General features: G+C 47.0%; 1 protein-coding gene across 6 annotated transcripts in view; it reads right to left on the minus strand.

The window, feature by feature from the left end:
- Positions 1-24314, minus strand: part of MYH11 (myosin heavy chain 11) — a 127741-nt gene that overhangs the window by 73817 nt on the left and 29610 nt on the right. For all 6 annotated transcript variants that reach the window (XM_060122539.1, XM_060122538.1, XM_060122543.1 and 3 more), the window contains exon 4: positions 3159-3186. In XM_060122539.1, coding sequence (XP_059978522.1) covers positions 3159-3186 — 28 coding nt within the window. The remainder of the gene's footprint in view (positions 1-3158; positions 3187-24314) is intronic.

Below are 24314 nucleotides of genomic sequence, written 5' to 3' on the forward strand. Positions count from 1 at the left end.
CCATGGATGACCCTAGATTCTAATGAGACCAGCAGAGAAGTGGAGTCACATTTGATATGGAGGCTGGGGACCAACAGCCTGTAAGTCAACACAATCAACCACAGAAAGGTAAAATAGAAAAATCCCTTAAAACATCCTCAAAGCAATGCATCTGTGACTTGGTATGTAACGCCCCTCTGAAGCAGCCTCTGTGTATAAATGCCAACTAGATGCAGGGATTCCGAGTGTGCAATACGGACAATGCAGGGGAGAGAATGGGCTCGGCAAGGCGAGATGCTCACACCATCAGTGTGTGGAGGGGCCAGTGGAGGGATCGACAGAGTCCCATGTCTATTCTCACCCTCACTCTGGAACACATCCATTGGGTGGATGGTGGTGACCTCACCTGCACTAGATCCGCCAGTGCTAGTTTTCCTCCCGAAGGGCGTGGTTGGTTTCTCTAAGCTACGTGCACAGTATGAGACCCCAGCGCCAACAGGCATGACCACCCCTGACACATACAACTCACGCTGGCCATAACCAGCCTGTCTGTGTGCTATTGACCCAATTTTCCACCATAATTATCACCCTACCGCCGCCCCACCCCCTCAAAGCAATATTTGGAATACAAGTGAATGAAAGGGAGATATTATTACAGAGATCAACTTGAATCCACTTTCATATTAAATAATATGAATCATTCCCGATTTTAATGCTCTATGAAAATTTCCTGCAACGCTTGTAACTGACCAGGTGTGTGTGTGGCGTGGGGGCAGGAAGTGCAGTCTCAGTTATCTCTGAGGACCCTTCCTTGCCCAAAGTTCTGGGACAGAGGTTGTAAACAGGTGGCCCATTGGCAAAGCCAGCCCACAAATGGACTTTATTTGGCTGGAGATCTGTGTATATGTGTTCATGTAAATTAGGTGCCAATGTTTAAAAATTTGATATTTCACATAAAAACCTAGATTTCCAGCTTCTACTGAAATGTAGAAAAGTCTGGCAACATTGGACCTGCATTCTCCCCTGGCAACAGTAGACAGGAGATGGGTAGCAGCTCCCTACCTCAGATGGGCCATTTTCTCCAGTTCACCACACTCCCCACCATTCCCTACTGTGCTACACCCAGGACTTTTCACACATTAACAGTACTTGGTTGACTTTGATTGGCCTTTGAGTTTGCAACCACAGTCCTAAATGTCCTGTAATGCCTCTTCTCAGACAGAGGGCTTTTGTTGGGAGACACACTCTGGCCAAACTGATCTCTCAGTTTCTCCGATAGAACACGCTCTATCTGACCTCAGGGTCTTTGCATATGCTGTAAACTATTCCTCTCTTTTCTTCATCATCTCTGCATCACTTCTTTGGGAAACCTTTAGTGTTCTCCCCAGTTAGAACTTCTCTGATTTACACATTCTCCTAGTTCCTTACATGTCTCATTCTTCATAATTTTCAGTTTGTAATTACACATTTCTTTAAGTGATTTTTAAAATGTGTATGTATTTTTTTTTAGTTCCTGAAAAGGTAGTACCTTCACAGGACCAAACAGTAAATTCAAGCAGTACCAAAGGGAAGTGTGTAATTATTGTTCTAGTGTCTGTCTTCCCTCTTGAGAAGTCATTTATTTTTGGTTCATTCCTATACGCCAAGTACTCACCAGTGGGACAGACCCATTCAATCTGTTGAATAGTGAGTGAGACAGGAGTGGGTGTAGAGGTGAAGAAGGAAGGAGGGTGTATTAGTTTCCCATTGCTGCTGTAACAAATTATACAAACGTAGCGACTTAAAACAACACAAACTGATTATATTACAGTTCTGGAGGGCAGAAGTCTGACATGGATTGTACTGGGCTAAAACCAAGATTTCAGCAGGGTTGTGTTTCTTTCTGGAAGCACTAGGGGAGAGCCCGTTTCCTTGCCTTTTCCAGCTTCTAGAAGCTGTTCTCATCCTGGGCTTCCTCCATCTTCAAAGCCAGCAATGGTGGGTGAAGTCCTTCTCACACTGCATCTCCCTCTGACTCCTCCCCCGCCTCCCTCTTCTACTTGTAAGGACCTTGTGATTACACTAGGCCCACCTGGATAATCTACGATCCCTTCCCTATTCTAAGGTCAGCTGATTAGCAACTGTAATGCCATGGCAACCTTCATTCCCCTTTGCCATGTCACCTGACACATTCACAGGTTCTGGTGATTAGGAGGTGGAGACCTTGGCGGGACCATCACAGGCACTTGTACTGCACTTTGTTTTATTGCAATTTGCAGATAGTGTGTTTTTTTACAAATTAAAGATTTTTGGCAACACTGTGTCAAGCATTTTTCCAACAGCATTTGTTCACTTCATGTCTCTGTGTCATGTTTTGGTAATTCTCGTAATATTTCAAACTTTTTCATTACTATTCTATTTGTCATGGTGATCTGTGATCAGTGATCTCTGATGTCACTACTGCAAAAAGATTGCAACTCCCCGAAGGCTCAGATGATAGTTAAGATTTTTTAACAACGGGTATGTTTTAATTAAGGTGTGTACAGTTGTTTATTTAGATATAACGCTATTGAACACTTAATAGACTACAGTATAGTGTAAACATAACTTTTATATGTACTAGGAAACCAAAAAATCTGCCTGACTCGCTTTACTGTGATATTCACTTCTTTGCAGTGGTCTGAACTAAGTCCACAAATTCTCCAAGGGATACCTGTATTCTGCCCACCACAGGAGAGATTTTCCTGAACACTGAAAACCCTCTGAATGATTCTAAATTGAGTTAGTATCTTCTGACTATGCATCCAGGTCTTCAAAGAAATAATGACACCAGCCACCAAATATGGCACAATGTGGTTACTAATTGTGAAATTTGAGGGCGATTGTTTAACACATTGTTTAACACAAGCCAAGACTTCCTCACCAACGGAAATGGCATCTACCTTCACAGAGCTGTTATGGAATTAGAAGCAATTCTGTCTGTAAAATATTTAGTTCAGGACCTGGCACACAGTAAGTGCTCAATAAATGCTGGTTTTTAAAAGGGGGTGGCGCAGAACAAGACGGCACCAGGTACCTCTGGCAGTTTAGGGGTGCATGGAACAGCAAACACATCAAAGAGCCCTGTTCTCATGGACCTTTTTCTTTAATAGGTTGGATCTTGACTCTAGAAAAATAAAAGAAAAAGCAGCTCCACTTACGTGCAGAGAATGGACTGGTCCTCTCGATCTGAGAACAGAAAGAAAAAAAGAGCCATGAGTTAGAATTTGCTCTGAGCTGAGCGCCTGGATATGGTGCCTCCCAGGCCTCCCATTTAAGCTCCTACATGCTGGCCCCCCTGGGGGCGACAAGGGGCCAGCTGGGCTCATTGCCCAGGCCATAGGGGATAAGACCAAAGCCAAGAGGGCAGCAGGGCTCTTTTAGATACTTTTCCCGACCCCCTGAAGTCCTGGAGGCAGCCCCAGAAAGATACCGGAGACTGACGCGTTCAAGAGGCAGTGAGAATCCCTGCCCCACTAGCTCTGGAGGGTCCCAGGAGACCCACTCTGCCCAGATTAGGTCACAGACAGAACACTGACTTTGGATCCAGACAGACTGGCATTCCAACTTGGCCACTTCCCACCTCTATGACTTTGGGCAAATATTCTTAACCTCTCCATGGTTCAGTTTTTTTTATCTGGAATATGGGGTAGTGGACATTTTTGGTTTGAATATCCAGTATCCATTTCCTCTTCTTCCGAGAAGAGCATCCTATGGTCCTTAAGGATCCATGTTCCCTGCCCCCCCACCCCCCCAACCCGCCATCATGTACAGTCTTGGTGGGACTGACGCACAAGCTACCCCAGCCAAGAGGCAACAACGTTTCCTAGGCTATGGCAATCAGAATCTCTGAGCTCAAACTCCGAGCTGGATCAAGGATGGAGAAGCACAACGGAGGCCCTGAGGGGGCCTCACTTCCTGCCCCCAGAGCCCAAACAGCCCCGTTTTCTAACATTTTCTGAGGCTGGCTCCCCACTCTTCCCACCCCATCTGTGAGCTCCCCAATACTCCTCCAGAAATTCCTTTTCTAGATAAGGTCTCTGTCGCTAACCACCAGAGAACCCTGGTGGGTGCACAGGGCATCGTGAGGTTAAACGTGATTAAGCAGACATTACTGATCACCTACTGCTCTTAAAGTGGCCTTAGCGGGTGGAGTCAAGATCCCCTATGAGGGACATGGGGAAGGTTAAACACCTTAGTCATCAGCCAGTTAACCATAACTGAGAAAGCAGAGCATCACATCCTCTGCCGGGCAATGGTGAAGTGGCAGGCATTTCTTAACTCCATTCCCTGCTCCATTCCCACCATCACAACCCTCAGCCTCTTATGATCAAAGATCTCCCGGGATCTTGTGACATCCCCCTCCAAACCCCTTCTCAGAGTAATCTTTCTGACACGCTGAACTGCCTGATCCCTCTGCCTCTTAACCCTCTTCCACTTTGGAAGTTTCTTAAAATGTTAAACATAAATTCATCATATGACCCAGCTATTCCGCTCCTAGGAATCTACCCAAGAGAACAGAAACATGTGTCTCTACAAGACTTGCACACAAATGTTCACAGCAGCGTTATCATAATAGCTAAAAAGTAGAAACAACCCAAATGTCCATCTGCTGGTGGATGGATAAATAAAATGTGGTCAATTTATACAATGGAACATTATTCAGTCATAGAAACAATGCAGTACCGATACAGGCTACATGGATGACCCTCAAAAACATGATGCTAAGGAAAAGTCAGACACAGAGGGCTACATATTGTGTGATTCCACCTATAAGAAATGCGCAGAATAGGTAAATGCATAAAAGAGGGAAGGTAGATTAGTGGTTGCCAGGGGCTGGGCTGGGGTGACTGCAAACAGGCATGAAGGATCATTTTGGGGTTTGTCAGCTGGATTGCGGTGATGCTTACATAACTCAATTTATTGAATATCACTGAATTTTACACTTATCTTGGGAGGATTTTTGGTATGCAAGTTTTATCTTAATAAAGCAGTTTTGAAAAGCTGTCCACGGCCCCCAGTGTCCTCAGATGAGGCCCAGAAGGGGCATCCGAGGCCTCCCGTGAGCGGCCCTGCCTGCCTGCCTCCCCAGCCTTGGTACTTCTATGTCCATCACTGTTAATTCCCCAGCAACCCCACCCGGATCAACCCCCAAACGCACTCTGTGCCTTTGTTCAGGCTACTCCTGCTGCCTAGCAGGCCTTTCTCTTCTCCTTTCCTGCCCATTTCCCTCCGTCTCAAAGATGACACCTCTTCTAAGAAGCCTTCCACACAGTAATGGAGCCAGGGGGAGGCTTGGCTGTAAATCTCCGTCAACGCTCCTAGGCTATCACAAATAGTCAACCTTGTTAGAGAGAAGAAGCCCTAAGAAAAGCCCCCAGCCTCCATCAAAAAACCTGACTGCTGCCTCTAAGACCCTCCCAGACAGAAATCCTGGAACTGTCGCTGGCTCCTGCCCATCCCCAAGACAGATGTCTCCACTGCCACAGCCCCTGTGCTGCCCGAGCGCCCTGTCCCAGGCTGGTTTTTTTTCTCTTTGTTTGTGTCTCTGCCCCCACAGAACCATGAACCGCTCATAGGCAGAAGTATCCAGTTCTGGACCCCGCTTCCCTCAGTTTCTGGATCCCCAGCCCCTGAACCCTAAGTCCCTGACACAGAGAAGGTGTAGCTTGGTGAGCACTGAAAAAAGCCAACCCCAAACCTGGAAGACATGAGTTTCTTGATGGGGAAGTTCAATATACACACAAGAAACTGAGTCACTCATTCATTCATTCAACAAATGCTTTTAGGGCATCTACCAGGTATTCTTCCCCATGCTAGACCCTGAAAATACTACATAATAGTATCTACTACTTAGCACCTTCTCTGTGTCATGCATTATTTCAATCATTTGCCTGTATTAACTCATTCAACCCCCGTACATCCTATGAGACAGACCAATTTTATCCCCATTTCACAGATTAATAAACTGAGGCACAGAGACATTTTAAAACTTGCCCACAGTTACACAGCCAGTAAGTGGATGAGGCAGGATTTGAACCCAACACCTACTACTTATTGAACACCTATTATGGGCCAGATACACTTTTCTGGCACTTTCCCTGTGTGGTCTTTGATCCTAACCCTTTTAAGTTTAAGGAAACTGAGGTCAGGTAACCCAAAGTCACGCAGCCACTTCAGGGACCAACCTGGGGGTTGAAGCATCATGCATCAGAGTCTGGGCACTTTCTGCTGTTCCAAATACAGGACAGGGCACAGGAAATGGAACGGGGATCCCTAGCGGCCAAGGCTTCTGCTGGATTAGGGAAGGCGTTGGGAGACAAGGCAGCTTGGAGAGACCAGCAGGGACCAGTCCAGGGAAGGAGTGAGGCCTCTTTCCCAGGCCAGAGAAGCAGCCTTACCACCTAAGGTCTAAGGTGACAAGAAGGAAACCAGGGCATGAAGTGGCCTCGGGGATGGAAGGCTCTGCTTCCCATGAATCAGCGTAGACCCATCCCATCACCGCTGCCACACCTGGTCTGAGAACCATCACTTCAGGCCCAGATCCTCCCCTCCCATCTCCCTGCTTCTGCCCACGCCCCTGCCGTTCTCACAGGGCAGCCGGAGGGGTCTTCTTTTTTCTCTTATAAACTTTTAAAATTTTGGTAAAACATACATAAAATGTACCATGGAGACCATTTTAAAGTGTCCAGTTCAGCAGCACGAAGCATGTTCACATTGTTGTGCAGGCATCACCACCGTCCACCTTTTTCATTTTCCCAAACAAACTCCATCCCCATTAAATAGTAACTCCTCAGTGCCTCCTCCCTCCAGCCCCCGGCAGCCACCATTCTACTTTCTGTCTTTACGATGTTTGACTACTCCAAGTGTCTCATGTAAGTGGAATCGCACAGAATTTGTCTGTGTTTGGCTTATTTCATTTAGCATCGTTTCCTCAAGGTTCATCCATGTTGCAGCACATGTCAAAATGTCCATTGTATGGATACACCCCATTTTGTTTATCTATTCATCTGTTGATGGACACCTGGGTTGCTTCCATCTCTTGGCTACTGTGAATAGTGTTGCGATGACCACGGGTGTACACATATCTGTTGGTCTCCCTGCTTTCACGTCTTTGGGGTGTATGCTCAGAAGCAGAATGGCTGGATTATGTGCCAATTCTGTTGAACTTTTCAAGGAGTCACCATACTGTTTTCCGTAGTGGTTGCACCAGTTTACTTTCCCACCAGCAATGCACCAACATTCCAGTTTCTCCACACCCACATCAACACTTAACTACTGTCTGGTTTTTGATAACAGCCATCCTGACAGGTGTGAGGTGCTATTGCATTATAGTAGAAAAATCTTCTTAAAAGAGTCAGATCAGGGGCTTTCCTGGTGGCGCGGTGGTTGAGAGTCCGCCTGCCGATGCAGGGGACATGGGTTCGTGACCTGGTCTGGGAAGATACCATATGTCGCGGAGCGGCTGGGCCCGTGAGCCATGGCCACTGAGACTGCGCGTCTGGAGCCTGCGCTCCGCAACGGGAGAGGCCACAACAGTGAGAGGCCCGTGTACCGCAAAAAAAAAAAAAAAAAAAAAGAGTCAGATCAGCCATGGCCTGGTCAAAACCAGCTGGCTAGTCCCAGTGGCCCCCAGTCTCCCCACCATGGCCTACAAAGTCTGGCCTGATGTGTCCCCACCCAGCTGCCTCACTGGCACCTTTCTCTCCTTACCCCTGCTCAGCTCCTAAACAGCCACCTGCTCCTCACAGAGAACACACTCTTCCCTTCCAGGGCCTTTGCCTGGAACACTCTCTCCCCAATTTTTGCCATGGGTGATGCCTTCCCATCATCTTGAGGGCTTCCACTCTCCCAGAGGCCTTTTCTAAGTCTCTGTCCACAGGGATGCAGGCAGTTGCCTCAGGGCACTCAGGCAATTAACCTGTTTATTTCCTTCACATCACTTAGAGCCATCTGCGGTGACCTCTTGTGTTTGTCTATCTCGCTGTGCTGAAAAGCAAGCTTTACTGGGGAAGAGGGGGGCTTGTCTGTTTTGTTTAACACTGTATCGCAAGTACCTGGCATATAGCAGGTGCTCAATTATATTCGTTAGATGGAAGGATGGGAGGATGGGAGGATGGATGGATGGATGGATGGATGGATGGATGGATGGATGGATGGATGGATGGAAGGAAGGAAGGAAGGAAGGAAGGATGGGAGGATGGATGGGACTGGAATAGCCCATGCCTATGCATCACTGGGGACCAGAGAGGATAGTCATGACCATATCTGGGAGAGGGAGGCAGATTTACATCACATAAAGAAGATCTGGTCCACTCCAGGGTCAGATGAATGAGATGACTGTGCAAGCTCCATGAACCCTATGCCCATCTCCAAACAACCTGCCCTCTATCCCCTCAGATAACAGATGGACATTCTGGTGGCCTGGCTGAGCCCAATCCTCAGGACAAAAGGCAGAAGAGCCAAAAGGCTATTTCATTCTTCTTTCTGACTCTCATTTTTTCCACCTTGAGCTGGTAGCAAGGGCCACAGCTGCCCGCAGGGGCCACGTTCAGGGGGTCTGGAGAGGCTCCCCTCAGGCAAGCCTGACCTCTGAGCCGAGGGCCAGGGGCAGCCCTCGCAGGGAGAAGGGCCACAGGAAAGAGGCAGCCCCTCCTTTGGCATCAGGACTCTCCATGACCACGAAGTCCCGTCTTCCGGTCCAGCTGTGCTGATTCCGATCAGGCCTACATCCCTGCCTCCTGCTACGACTCGTGGGCTGCTCCACAAACCTCAAGAGAGCCACATCGGAAACTCCCACACGTGTGCCCAAGGACAGACGTTTAAGTTGGTCACTGCAAGAATATCAGCGAAAGCAAAGGACCGGAAAGAAACCATTCAACCAGTCTATCAACTGCAGACTAGCAAAATACATTTTGGTATTTAAAATCTGGTAGGGCATGGGTGGGGGGGATAAATTGGGTGACTGGGATTAACATATACACACTACTATATATAAAATAGATAAACAACAAGGACCTACTGTACAGCACAGGGACCTCTATTCAATACTCTGTAATAACCTAAATGGGAAAAGAATCTGAAAACGAATGGATATATGCATATGTATAATTGAATCACTTTGCTGTACACCTGAAACTAACATAACTTTGTAAATCAACTATATTCCAATATAAACTAAAAATTAACTTAGAGAAAAAAAATCTGGGGACTTCCCTGGTGGCGCAGTGGTTAAGAATCTGCCTGCCAATGCAGGGGACACAGGTTGGAGCCCTGGTCCAGGAAGATCCCACATGCCACGGAGCAACTAAGCCCATGCTCCACAGCTACTGAACCTGCGCTCTACAGCCCGCGTGCCACAACTACTGAAGCCTGCATGCCTAGAGCCCGTGCTCCACAACAAGAGAAGCCACCGCAATGAAAAGCCCGCACACTGCAACGAAGAGTAGCCCCTGCTCGCTGCAACTAGAGAAAGCCCGTGCGCAGCAACGGAGACCCAACACAGCCAAAAATAAAGAAAGAAATAGAAGACATTAAAAAAAAAATCTGGTAGGGCCACACAGCAGCACATTGGGCAGCCACTGAAAAGAACCAGGCAGATCGTCATGGACTGACGCAGAACAATCTCCAAGACATAGTAAGCTAAAAAATAAAAGACTAGGTGACATAGCATTACACCTTTTATGTTTTAAAAAGAGGGATATACGTTCACACACACACATATATATACCTAAGGTGTACACACACACACACACACACACACACACACACACCTTCAAATACTTGTATATGTTGGATATATCGTGAAGCTACTCGACACCCCAACGATGGTTGTCCCTGAGGAGAGGGTCTGAGGGACTGAGAACCAGCACAGGAGGGAGACTTCCCTTCAACTCCATCTCCTTCTGTCCCGCTCGTGTTTATGCTATGAGTATGTATGACCGTACCCGCATCTCACCAAAAATGGGTAATGTAAAAATAGTCTTTATTGCTCTCAAGGAGCCCATTATGACCATGAAACTTAGGAAAGAGAGGAAAGAAACAGCTGCCTGCCTGCAGCGTCCCCAGCAGCGCCCACCTCCAGAGTAGGCACTGTGCCGCGGGGCCCCCTGAGCTCCTTCTGTGCAAGGTGACCCATTCCACCCTCACAGCAACCCCTGAGCTGGGCACTGGCACCACGGCCACTTTACAGATGAGGGCAGTATGGTGGAGTGAGGCGACTTGCCCGAGGTCACTGCAGTGGGCTGACCTGTGGCCCCCAAAGAAATGTCCACTCGGAAACTCAGAAGGTGACCTTATCTAGAAGAGGGGTCTTACAGATGTAATTAATTAGGGATCTCCAGATGAGATCATCTTGGATTTAGGATGGGACCTAAATCAATGACCAGTGTCCTTATTTATAAGAGAAAGGAGAGGGGAATTAGAGGCAGAGGGAGAAGCCACGTGAAGGAGGAGGCAGGTTGGAGGGATGCAGCTTCAAGGTGAGGATGCCGAGGACCTGGCAGCCGCCTGAAGCCAGAAGAGGAGAAGGGCCTGGACTGGATTCTCCCTCAGGGCCTCTGGAAGGAACCAACCCTGATGACACCTTGATTTCAGACCTCTGGCATCCAGAACTATGAGGGAACAAACTCCTGTTGTTTGAAGCCACCAAGTTTGCAGCCATTTGTACGGCAGCCCTAGATAATGAACACGGTCACACGGCTAGGAAGTGGCAGGCGGGGACTCAAACTGAGGTGCATGATCCCCGAGGCCTTGCTTCCAGCCCACGGCTTTGTTCTGTCTTCCTCAGATAACCCACAACCATGCGCTGGCGGCATTTCCTTCCAAGATAAAAACAGTAAAACTTTCATCTCCCCAGTACACTCTGGAGAGAGACAGAGGTCAGCATCACAAGAAATTTGTGGAGGGAGGTACCCTGTGCTGGTACAACACCCAGCTCCTTGGACTGGAATCGAGGGAATGTGGATGCCTGTGCCTCCACCTTCCACCTGGAGGGAGAAGTCTGCTGAGGACCAGAGCAAACTAGGAAACCAGTTCAAAACGGATTCAGGAAGGGGCAGAGAGGCAAGACATGCAGGAACCAGCACCCTGTGATCAGCACACAAGCAGAGAGAGAACCCGCTGGGGCTGGCCCAGAGCCTGTACTATTTTAAGGAGTGATTTTGAGATGGACAGACGGACGGGCTATCTCCATCTATCCGCTACAGGGAGACAGGCAGTCTTTCCCAGCAGCCTTGGGAAACCTACATCCAGAGGACGAGAGATTTATAGGGTCAGATGCCTGTCCTGAGGCCTGTCCTCCCAGGTCCCCAGGAGAGGGAGCGGGCTCCAGGGAAAGGCTGGGCAGCTGCCGGGGCGGATCCACACTGGGCGCTGCCAGGAGACCTCCGGCCTGGGACATTCCCATCGGAAACACACCGGCTCCAAGCGTGGGAAGCTAACTGTGCCCTGGTTGGTTATGGGCAGGAGGACTCCTAGCTGATTCCTTCCCTGAGCTGAGATCATGTCTGACACGAGAGAGCAGAGTTCTCTCAATGTGCAAAGCAGTTTCCCCCTCAAGCTTTGCACACACTGTTCCTTCTGCCCGGAGCACCATCTTCATCACTTTTCTACCCGCCTAATCCATTCTCTTTTTCTCTTTTTTTTCCCTTTTAGGTGAAATTCACACCACATAAATTTAACTGTGGAAAAGTGAACAATTCAGTGGCATGTAGTACGTTCACAATGTCGTGCAACTCACACTTCTGTCTAGTTCCAAAACATTTTTATCAGTCCCAAATAAAACCTCATATCCCTTAAACAGTCACTCTCCATCCCCCACTCCCCGTAACCCCTGGCAACCGCCAACCCGCTGTCTGCCTCTATGGATTTGCCTATTGTGGACATTTCACACAAATACAATTGTACAACATGTGGCCTTTTGTGTCTGGCTTCTTTCACTTGGCATGATGTTTTTGAGGTTCACCTCCGTTGTAACATGTATCAGAACTTCATTCTTTTTTATGGCTGAATAGTACTCCAATGTATAGATAGACCACATTTATGGTTCCACTCATCTGTTGATGGGTGTTTGGGTTGTTCCCAGCTTTTGGCTATTGTGAACAGTGCTGCTATGAACATTCAAGTACAAGTTTTTGAGCACCTGTTTTCAATTCTTTGGGGTATATACCCTAATCCATTCTTGAAATGTCACCCTGAGAGTCACCTCCTCTATGATACTTTCTCTGACTCCATACCTCCCTAGAGCTAAGTTGGGGGCCTTTCTACTCTACATCACCCCCAGGGCTGCCATGGACAGTGGTATGAGTTGTACACTGCATAACTCTAAGGGAGAACCATTCACACTGGTCACTGTAGATTTGTATATTTATTGCAACCATCTTTCAGCAGACGGAAGAAAGATGCCTTGAGAAAAGGGTACCTTTTTCTAATTCTATAAAGGTACCACCTGTTCTAGTGGTGACCCTGGCTCCCATAGTCCAAAGATTCCCTCCATCGTAGCACTTAACCTCACCATGATCATTGTTTCACCTCAATACTTTTTAGGAGAAAAGGATTATTTGGAATGGTAATGGACCATTTTCCCTTAATATGACAGGCAGAATATTTCTTTTTCATCTTAGTAAAAATTATGCTACTTTACCAAAGAGTAGAAACAATACAAATGTCCAACTGGTAAATGGATAAACAAAATGTGGTCTATCTATACAATAGAGTATTACTCAGCCATAAAAAGGAGTGAAGCACTGATACAGGCTACAACAGGGATGAACCTTGAAGACATTATGCTAGGTAAAAGAAGTCAGTCACAAAATACCACATGTGGTATCATTCACTCCATTTCTGCTAAATATCCAGAAGAGGTAAATCTATGGAGACAGAAAGTAGGTAGTGATGGGGTGGAACCGGGAGTGGGAATGGGGGAGTCACTATAAGAGGCCACAAGTGGGCACAAGATTTCTTTCTGGGAGGATAGAAAGATAAACTTAGATTGTGGTGATGGCTGCGTAACCTTGTAAATTCACCAATAACGGGTGAATTGCATATCAAAATGGATTGATTTATGGTATATAAAGGACACCACAATAAAAGTTTTTTAAAAAACAATGTTACTTTTACACCACCTCTTAATCAAGAGATCTGATTCCTTAAACATCATACAGATCTATTCATTTTTCAACAGTTACAAAACTGCTTTTTTTTCTTAAATAAGTTATTAATTTTTTATTTGGATTACAAAATTAGTACACAATAACTGCAGAAAGTTTGGCAAAGACAAAATCCCCCTACCCTGTGACGGTGAATATTTGGATATATCTCCTTTTCATTATTTTTTATAGCGGTTTAGAGTGATTTACACAATTGATGCCATTCGATGGCGTGATTTTCTAGTCCTTTTCATTTAACATTTGACTATAAGCGTTGACCATGTCATACAGTCTTTGTTGCTGATATTAAATGGGCTTGTAATAGTCTATGGGGAGGCTCCTGCTGGTTCTCAACCTCATCTGGTTACTTCCCTCCCCCACTTACATCCCAGCCACACCAGCCTTCTTGGCACTTCCCTGGCACATCGTGCCCATTCCTGCCTCAGGGCCTTTGCACTGCCTCCTCCTTCTGCCTCTAAAGCTCTTCCCTGGTTCTTGATGTGGCCACAGCTCCTTCTCACCTTTCATATCCAAGTTCAAATATCACATCCTCAGATGGAGCCACCTCTGACCACCATGCATTCAGAGCCACTCCCTCAGTTTCTCTCTCTTTTTCTTTTTTTTTTTTTGTGGTACACGGGCCTCTCACTGCCGTGGCCTCTCCTGCTGCGGAGCACAGCCTCTGGACGCGCAGGCCCAGCGGCCATGGCGTACAGGCCCAGCCGCTCCGCGGCATGTGGGACCCTCCCGGACCGGGGCACGAACCCGCATCCCCTGCATCGGCAGGCAGACTCCCAACCACTGCGCCACCAGGGAAGCCCCCTCAGTTTCTCTTGATCCCATCATCCTGTTTTATCTTCTCCTTAGGGGGGAAAAATAACTGTATAATTTCATCACTTGAAATTATTTATTTATTTATTTGCTTACTTGACAAAACTGCTTTAATGCTTCTCCTACTGGCCCATGAATTCCCGAGGTCCAAGGGCTGTGCCTGATCCAGGGGGGCAGGGACTATGTTTGACACATAGTAGGTACTCAGGAAATGCCTGTTGATTTGAATCAGTCTCAACCAATCATTTTTTCTCTCTCTCTCTCTCTCAGAAAGGCAATTCAGATTGAAGCCACAGTCAGCGCTTCTTCCTTTATTCACATATTCACTCAGCAAACAAGTCCAGGGCCCGTACTATGCGTCAGGCACTGGAAACACAAAGTTTACTAAGACCTACTTAGTCTGCTTTTGAGAGGCTTATGATCCAGTGTGGGGGTCAGATGGGCAAAGAACGGACTGCAAGATGTGGGCAAATGCCACAATGGGTATATGCCAGAAGTGCTACAGAAGGGCTGTTTTAACGCTCCCCGAGAGACAGACAGGACCTCTTAGCAGCTGAGGGGACAACTGAGCCACACAGAGAAGGATGTGTAGGAATCCGCAGGGGAAAAGGCACCAAGGAGGCAGAGCATCCCAAGCAGAGGGCCTGGGCCACAGGAAGTCAGAGATGGGAAAGAGCACAGCACGAGAGCAGAGACGGCAGGGCTGGAGCCCGCGTCCCAGCACCGCCTGCGCCTGGCTGAGCTGCCCGGCCCGGAGCCCTGGGGTCTGCCTCACCTCACACCCCAGCCCCAAACGTGCCTGTCTTCCCTCCTTCTCCCGGGCCTGGGGGTCTGGCCTTGATGAGCAGGTGTGCGGGGGAGCTTTCCAAGGACAGAAAGGGCTCCCTGCTCTCTCCCCCGCACCAGGCCTGAGTCTCCCAGGAGACGTCCAGCTCCCCACAGACCAGCTATTTCGGCCTGATCCCGACACCAGCTCGTGGTTTCTGGCTGGGGAGCCAGAGGCCTGCAGGCTGACCATAAAAGGAGAAAACCGAGCTGGGCCTGAGAGCAGCCTGGGCTGGCAGCTTCCCTTCCTCCCTCCCGCGCCAGGCTGCTGTGGGACCCAGGGAGAGGGAGGTGGCCAAGCCCAGGTCCCCGCAGGGTCACCGCTCCCCCCCCACCAGGGAAGGACCTGGCCTCCACCAAGTGCAGAAAGGTGGCTCCCTCCCTAATGCCACCCACAAAGGTGGATGCGGAGGGTTCCAGACCCAAGGTCAGTGCTGGGCCTCTACCCTGGGCCCAGCCAGGTGACAGCTCAGGCCCTGCACTTGCCTGCCTGGTGCTGTACTCCCCAGGCACTGTCCAAATCAACCCTCACAACCACCGGGATAGGTGTCTCCTCATGGGACAAATGAGGAAACTGAGGCACAGAGAAGTGGGCACCTTGGCAGAGCTGGGATTTGAACCCGCTCCAAAGCGACTCCCTAAACCTCTGCTCTGTAAGTCCAGGCTTTCCTCTCTCTACCCTCCTCCCCCCAGCAGCGTGGGGAGGAAGAGATTCTGGGTGGGCAGAGGTACTCTGGGAGCTTGTGCTGGACCCCAGCAGGACTCTTCCAGACCCGCATGAAACTCTGGCATCTTTAATAGTGGAACTGGCCAGCTAAGGGGGCATGGGTACCCAAAGATGGATATCCTCCCGGTGGCCTCCTGGGCCACAGCTCCCACCTCCACTTTCTCACTTTCCGTGTCCTCCTCTCTGCTCCAGCCCCACAGCCTCGTGTATCCCATCAGCTCCCTTAGGCCCACATGTCACCTCGTAAGGAGGCCTCCTCTGCCCTCCCAGCCTGGGACAGGTCCCAGGGTCCACCTCACAGCTCCCTTGACCTTCCCGACAACACATGTACTTGTGGTTGGATTTGATTAACATCTGCAACCCTCAGTAGACTATGTCCTCCACCACAAGCCTCCCCACAGTGAGGCCTCAATCAATACTTTTGGACAAAAAAGGGAACATGGAGCTAGATTCTCTCTGAGGCTGGGAGGACACAGAGCCAGGAGGCTGGAGCCTGCATAGCCCAAGAGGAACACACCATCACCAAGTGGCAGCCAGAACTTCCCAAATCTACTCCCTTAAGCATATCTGCTTCTCCAACTCAGTATTTACTGCTTATTTTAAAATTTTAATTCTCCTTGGCTCTTTCCCATCTGTGTGAGACACCATGGGCAGTCCGTAAAATGTTCATCAGAATCAGATGATCCTTCTTCCTCATTTCCTACCTAAGAACGTGATCTTCTCATGATACCTCAGAGGGCCAACCGGATGGGGCCAGACAGATGGAGCTGCCAGCATCCCTCACACCGCCAGGCCAGATGCTGAGCAGAGAGCTGCAGCAAAGTCTCCAAGAGGCAGAGAAGCATGCAACCGGTCCCCTCCCTGGGGATGTGTCACAGGAACACAGTCTCAAGAGCAAAATGACTTGGAATTACTTCCCAGCTCCACCTCTTAGGCAACTCAGAGCATCAGTTTCCTCACCAGGAAGGGATAAAAACCCACACATTCCAAGGATGTGAAAATGAAATGAGACTGGACACACAAAGAGCTTAAAAATACCCAAGGCCCATTCAAAAGCATAATAAGTGCTATTACTATTAGCTTTTTTATCATTACCACTCCATCCTCTCAGTCCTCTACAACAGTGAGCCAGTGAAGTGGTTACAGACGGCAGTGATTCTGTCCCAGGAGGACAGGGTATCCGGCCAAGTTCAACCCTTTCTAATTATAAGGCCTAAGCCAGTCCCTTAGCCTTTTGGGGCCTCAGTTTCCTCATCTGTTAAATGGGGGTAACAGCACTACACTATCTACCATACTGCCTCAGAGAATGTTTCCAGGGTGGCGAAAGGTGATGTTGCCAGGTTTGACACTCAGCTCGGGGGCCAAGCCATTCAGTGCTCTGAGCCTCAGTTTCTTCACTCTGTCAAATGCGGAGGCTGTCCTGCAGGGGACCGGCAACGGCCAAGGGAGGCAGGATCTACGGGGCAGAGAGCCCAATGAGCATCGCTGCCCTTCCTGTCTCTGCTGAGCTTACAGGGGAGCCCCTTGGGAGTTGGGGGAGCATGAGCCAGCCCCCCGGTGCCTGCCGGCCATGGACAGAGGGTTCAGACTGAGTGTGGGAACTTGCAAAGCAGTGAGCGCAGTTTGGATCACTCCACTCCCACAGACCTCTCCGCAGCCTGAAGAGGGTTCAGCAAGAGCCTGGGCTGATAAAGGTCTGTAGCTGTTGTTTTTTTCTTTAATCCCCTGAGAGTGGCCATTGGGTGCTAATTAGGTGAGGACACAACACTTCCAGTGACAGATCCTGACGGTTCCTCTCATCCTCAGAATGAAATCTCATCTGCCTTTCACACCGTCCCTCACCCCAGGGACCCACAGAGGGGCGGTGGGAGATCCAAAGTGGATTTTGTCGGGGAAGCTTTGGTGATGCTGTCCCCACACTCATCATGCTAATTTGCTGAAGTCACTAACGTCAGCTTCCCAAGTGCTGGGCCCTCAACACTAACCCCCTGAGATGTAAGGAGACAGTCCTGCAGGAGCAAACAGCCTTCCATGGGGCAGGAGGGGCCTGTGCAGCAGCTCAGCATCACCCACTTGTCCAGCAAGCCCTGGGCTTTGCAGTTTGATAAACCAAGTTCAAATCCACTGTGATACTCATATGTCAAGTTCTTCACCTCCCTGAGCCTCAGTTTCCCCAGCAATAAAATGGGGCTAAAAATAGCACCTGCCTCCAGGGTTGGATTATCTGACCAGTCATGTAAACATAGGTCCACAAGCAAAGGAAGGGAGGGAGGTAAAAATAAAGAACATTTCAAACGAGTCAATATTTGCTACGTCTTAAAAACTATTATAGTAAATGTCATGGGAAAATTTAAAACTTTGTTGGCTTTCATTACTTTATAGTTTAGTGTTCTTTTTATTCTGGATTACATGTGTGGGCACCGTAATAGTTTCAGGGCTTAATTTAAAGGTTCTAATCTGATCCTGTCTCCCTTGTGGGTTTGTGGGAAGGATGAATGGAGATTATTCCTGGAAAGCCCTGTGCATATAGGAAGCACACAATAAAAATCCACTATCACCATTATTGCTTCTTTGGAAAAGAAGGTGTGAGAGAATTTCCATCAAAAGATAGTGGGTTGAATTGTGAAAATGACTATACTACCCAAAGCAATCTACAGATTCAATGCAATCCCTATCAAAATACCACTGGCATTTTTCGCAGAACTAGAACAAAAAATTTCACAATTTGTATGGAAACACAAAAGACCCTGAATAGCCAAAGCAATCTTGAGAAAGAAAAACGGAGCTGGAGGAATCAGGCTCCTGGACTTCGGACTATACTACAAAGCTACAGTAATCAAGACAGTAGGGTACTGGCACAAAAACAGAAACATAGATCAATGGAACAGGATAGAAAGCCCAGAGATAAACCCACACACATATGGTCACCTTATCTTTGATAAAGGAGGCAAGACTATACAATGGAGAAAAGACAGCCTCTTCAATAAGTGGTGCTGGGAAAACTGGACAGCTACATGTAAAAGAATGAAATTAGAACACTCCCTAACACCATACACAAAAATAAACCAAAAATGGATTAAAGACCTAAATGTAAGGCCAGACACTATTAAACTCTTAGAGGAAAACATAGGCAGAACACTCTATGACATAAATCACAGCAAGATCCTTTTTGACTCACCTCCTAGAGACAGGGAATAAAAACAGAAATAAACAAATGGGACCTAATGAAACTTAAAAGCTCTTCCACAGCAAAGGAAACCATAAACAAGACGAAAAGACAACCCTCAGAAAGGGAGAAAATATTTGCAAATGAATCAATGGACAAAGGATTAATCTCCAAAATATATAAACAGCTCATGCAGCTTAATAATAAAAGAAAACCCAACCCAATCCAAAAGTGGGCAGAAGAGCTAAACAGACATTTCTTCAAAGAAGACATACAGATGGCCAAGAAGCACATGAAAAGTTGCTCAACATCACTAATTATTAGAGAAATGCAAATCAAAACTACAATGAGGTATCACCTCACACCAGTTAGAATGGGCATCATCAGGAAATCTACAAACAACAAATGCTGGAGAGGGTGTGGAGAAAAGGGAACCCTCTTGCACTGTTGGTGGGAATGTAAATTGATACAGCCACTATGGAGAACAGTATGGAGGTTCCTTAAAAAACTAAAAATAGAACTACCCTATGACCCAGCAATTCCAGTACTGAGCATATACTCTGAGAAAACCATCATTCAAAAAGAGTCATGTATCACAATATTCATTGCAGCACTATTTACAATAGCCAGGACATGGAAGCAACCTAAGTGTCCATCGATAGATGAATGGATAAAGAAGATGTGGCACATATATACAATGGACTGTTACTCAGCCATAAAAAGAAACAAAACTGAGTTATTTGTAGTGAAGTGGATGGACCTAGAGTCTGTCATACAGAGTGAAGTAAGTCAGAAAGAGAAAAACAAATACCGTATGCTAACACATATATATGGAATCTAAAAAAAATGGTTCTGAAGAACCTAGGGGCAGGACAGGAATAAAGATGCAGACGTAGAGAATGGACTTGAGGACATGGGGAGGGGGAAGGGTAAGCTGGGACAAAGTGAGAGAGTGGCATGGACATACATACACTACCAAATGTAAAATAGATAGCTAGTGGGAAACAGCCGCATAGCTCAGGGAGATCAGCTCGGTGCTTTGTGACCACCTAGAGGGGTGGGATAGGGAGGGTGGGAGGGAGATGCAAGAGGGAGGGGATATGGGGATATATGTATATGTATAGCTGATTCACTCTGTGATACAGCAGAAATTAACACACCACTGTAAAGCAAGTATACTCCAATAAATATCCAAAAAAAAAAAAAAAGATAGTGGGTTGAACACAGGTATTTAGCGCTTCTTCCTCCCCAAACCTTACTAAAGTGACAGTAAAGGGGTTTTTCAAAAACACATGAAGCCGTTCAAATGAACAGGAGAGGAGAGAACAGCAGCACAACCTGGGAAGCCAGTAAACAGGATGAGTGATGACAGTCCCAGGAGAGAAGTCTAAGCTGGTGGTGGGGAAAGTGGAGAAGCAGAGCCCCCTGCCTCCAGCCCCAAACCTCAGTAACTGGCAGCCCCTGGGGCCTTGGGAAGGGAGTAGAGGGAAAAAACCCCCACAAGGACTGATTGAATGTCTGTTTGAGAAGCTGCTAGATACTCCAGATACCTTCTACACCCCTGCAGCCAAGTGACTGCCCTTCCCACAACCCACAGAAGGGGGGCAGATTTATTCTCTGGAGAGGAAGAAATAGAGGGTCTCTGTCTTGGGGGACACCAGGGACCATACTGACAGCAGGAGAATAACACGCAAGTTTGATTCCACAGTTTGAAACCCTCAGCCTCTTCTCAACTAGACCCTCAAAATAATGGTAGACAGATATTTCTCCTCCAGGCAGAAGATTGCACAAGTCTTCTCTGAAGAATCTCATCAGCCCAAGAAAAAAGACTGAAAGCTATAGCAGAAGTGCCCGATGGAGCAGCCCAGCTTCACCCGCCCATAGCCAGGCTCATCACGAGCAAGCTCCTCCTGCAAGCACGGAGCTGCCATCAACTTTTCGGTGCCCATGCATTAAAGCATCCCAGATGAATGGACAGCCAACAATTCACCGAGCATCCGAAGAAAGCCACTAATAAGACAAACATAAATTAAAACAAATAAAACAGAAAATATGCCTCTTGGAGGAAACAGAGACCTACCTGTGGAAAAGTACCCTCCAAGAAAAGGGACATACATGGAAAAAAGAATGTTATAAGAAAGAAACATTCAGGAAACAAAACAAAGCTCTTGGAATTTTTTTTTTTTAATGAAAGCAGTAATTGAAAACTCAATGGAAGGTTCATAAGATAAAGTTGAGGTAACTGCCCAGAAAATAAATGAGACGAGAAAGATGAAAATCATAAAAACAATCTAGGAATTCCATTATGGAAATAAGAAAACATCTAGAAAAAAAACAGGAGAGAGAATACAAAGAGAAAGAAATCATTAAGGACGTAATTCACAAAAATTTCCCAGAATTTAAGGACGTGAGTTTATAGATTATGAGGGTCCACTCAGTCTCCAGCACAATGGTTGAAAACAGACACATGCCAGATTCCACCATCATAAGCAGGGGGATAAAGAAGAGTCAGGAAAAAAAAAAAAAAAAACTTCCAGAGAAGGAGAAAAAACTGGTCATACACAAAGGATCAAGAATCAGATTTTTTTTTTTTTTTTTTTTTTACTGTACGTGAGCCTCTCACTGTTGTGGGCCTCTCCCGTTGCAGAGCACAGACTCCGGACGCGCAGGCTCAGCGGCCATGGCTCATGGGCCCAGCCACTCCGCGGCATGTGGGATCTTCCCGGATCGGGGCACGAACCCGTGTCCCCTGCATCGGCAGGCGGACTCTCAACCACTGCGCCACCAGGGAAGCCCCAGATTGACTTTTATCTCCTCAAAAATGAAACTGAATCTCAAAGCTAATGAAGCAATGCCTTAAAAATTCTGAAAGAAAACTATTTCTTGCTTAAAAATTTAAAACCAGCTAAACTGCCCTTAAATATTAGAGAAGCATCAAGACTGTCAGATATGCAAGATCTCAATTTGCCTCACATACATCCTTTCTTGAGAAGCTACTAGAGAAAGTGTTCCATTTAAACAGGGAGTAAATCAAGGAAGGAGACCTGGAAACTAGGAAACAAGGAATCCACCATGAGAGCATTGAAGGGTATTCCAAGAATGATAAAGAAGATCCCAAATGTCAGCTACCAGTCATAGAAGGTAGCCAGGGCAGGTCAGAAGACTCCAGTAGCGATCACCTTCATGGAGAAGCTATCAATAGGATCTTGAACACATAGCTAGACATATTAGAAGGAGATTAACATATTTTGAAGGAAAATTTGGGGGTAGAATTAGTGATTAAGTACATAGATAATCAAGTTGGGGAAAAAAAGGCAATTACTAACTCCAGGGAAAAGAATAATTGTACCGGAAAAGCAATCACAAGACAGTGCAGAGCTCAGCTGTGAATAGCATCTACACAGTCATAATAATGTAAACTCTGAATATAGTTTTCATCAACGTTAATACAAAACTATGTTGGGATTCTATGAGATAGGGCGCAAATGCATGTGTGCTGGGAGGAGACAGGAGGCGCAAAGCAAAGGAGTGACTGAGCTAAATCCTCATGTTCCATGATGAAAAGTCAATAGGCTAGGGCTTCCCTGGTGGCGCAATGATTGAGAGTCCGCCTGCCGATGCAGGGGACACGGGTTCGTGCCCCGGTCCGGGAAGATCCTACATGCCGCGGAGCGGCTGGGCCCGTGAGCCATGGCTGCTGAGCCTGCGCGTCCGAGCCTGTGCTCCGCAACGGGAGAGGCCACAACAGTGAGAGGCCCGCGTACCGCAAAAAAAAAAAAAAAGAAAGAAAGAAAAGTCAATAGGCTATTGACTAAAACAGGGGAAAAATTAAGATATGAGCAATATACTCAAGTTTTTTAGTGATTACAGAGGTAACTATCCAAAAATCAGTTAAAGGGTTGATAATAGATACCCCTGGAGAAGGGGAAAGTAGAGAAGCAACAAAGGAGGGCTATTTTCCTTAATAAGCCTTGAGGAATTGACTCTGAATCATCTTCACATATACCTTCACTAAAAATAAAAACTAAAAATGGAAAAAAGGAACAAAGAATCCCTTTAGGCATGTAATACTCTAGCAGCCTATAGAACGGTGCATATGGAATGTTACTATTTGTGGGGAAATCTTGGGGAGAGGGAAATAGATATGTATCTGCACACATGTGCAGAAAATATCTCTAGGAGAATATCTAATAAACTAGAAACCACGGTTATCTCTGGGGAGGGAAATTAGGCGTCTAGTGCACAAGGGTTGAAAGGTGAGAATTTTCAGCTTTTGAATTTAATCTATCATCTCTCCAAAAAAAAGAAAAAAATTGGGAAATGTAAAAAGTAAACACGACATCATGTACACATACACATATATAAGCTGCATCTTTAAATGCCTACTTCTCCCATCCTCTTCTTCCCCAGGGGCTTGGCTTCTTTTGAGGAGGGGGTAGTCAGTAAATTATGTCTTAGAAATCCCCTACCATATTCCCAACGCCCCGTTACTATTCTCAGCCAGAACGCCACTCCAGATCCCCTTTCCCCTCTTAGTAAGCCATCAAGGCTTGTAACTCCCCACCCCTCTAAGACAAACCCGCCCATCCTGACCCTGGTTGGTTCTTTTCTTTAAACAACTCTGAGAGTTCTTCCTTCATTCATCACAAATATTAACGGAGCAGCTACTCCACGCCAGGCACCAGCAAACATGCTAGAGATTCAGTGATGAGCAGGCAGACAAGGATGGAGTTTGTGGGTTTTATGGAGTTTAGGGGTCCTCGGGAACTTAATCATCTACGTCACATATTTTAAACATTTCATTCTGTATTCAGTGAACGTGTTCTCCACCCCTTCCCAACCCCATATCTTCACACTCCAGCCTGTTCCACAGAGGACTTGAGGAGGAAGCCACAGCTGCTAGCTTGACACCTCCAAGACAGAAAGTTCAGCATGATTCAAGCCAAATGACTGTACAGCCTGGGATAGCAACATTCACCAATAGAGTCACAAACTGAGCCCACATGTTCCTTCACAAAAACCAAATTCCCACTTTCTAGAGAAAAAAAATTATTTTTCCCAAGCCTATATTTTTCTCCTTGATTTTTTCTTGGGGGGGAGGGATTTTTTTCCATTGGAGTCTATCATCACTAATTTGCCAGGAAGCACCAGGTAAGGCCAAAAGGAATACATACGTAGCAGCTGTTGATTAACATTTAATCTAAAAAGAGCTTATCTTTTATGGTTCTGTGCGCTCATGGCTGTCATTTTCTCTTGAGGTTTGAAATTTCAAAGTAATTTTATTTTTAAAAATTAATTAATTAATTAATTAATTTTTGGCTGCGTTGGGTCTTCGTTGCTGTGCGTGGGCTTTCTCTAGTTGCGGCGAGTGCGGGCTGCTCTTCGTTGTGGTGCGCGGGCTCCTCATTGCGGTGGCTTCTCCTTGTTGCGGAGCAGGGGCCCTAGGCGTGCAGGCTTCAGTAGCTGTGGCACGAGGGCTTAGTAGTGGCTCGCAGGCTCTAGAGCGCAGGCTCAGTAGTTGTGGTGCACGGGCTTAGGTGCTCCGTGGCATGTGGGACCTTCCCGGACCAGGGAATGAACCCGTGTCCCCTGCATTGGCAGGCGGATTCTTAACCACTGT

The sequence above is a fragment of the Lagenorhynchus albirostris genome, chromosome 15 (genome assembly GCF_949774975.1).
Source record: "Lagenorhynchus albirostris chromosome 15, mLagAlb1.1, whole genome shotgun sequence".
NCBI classification, from domain to species: Eukaryota; Metazoa; Chordata; class Mammalia; order Artiodactyla; family Delphinidae; genus Lagenorhynchus; species Lagenorhynchus albirostris.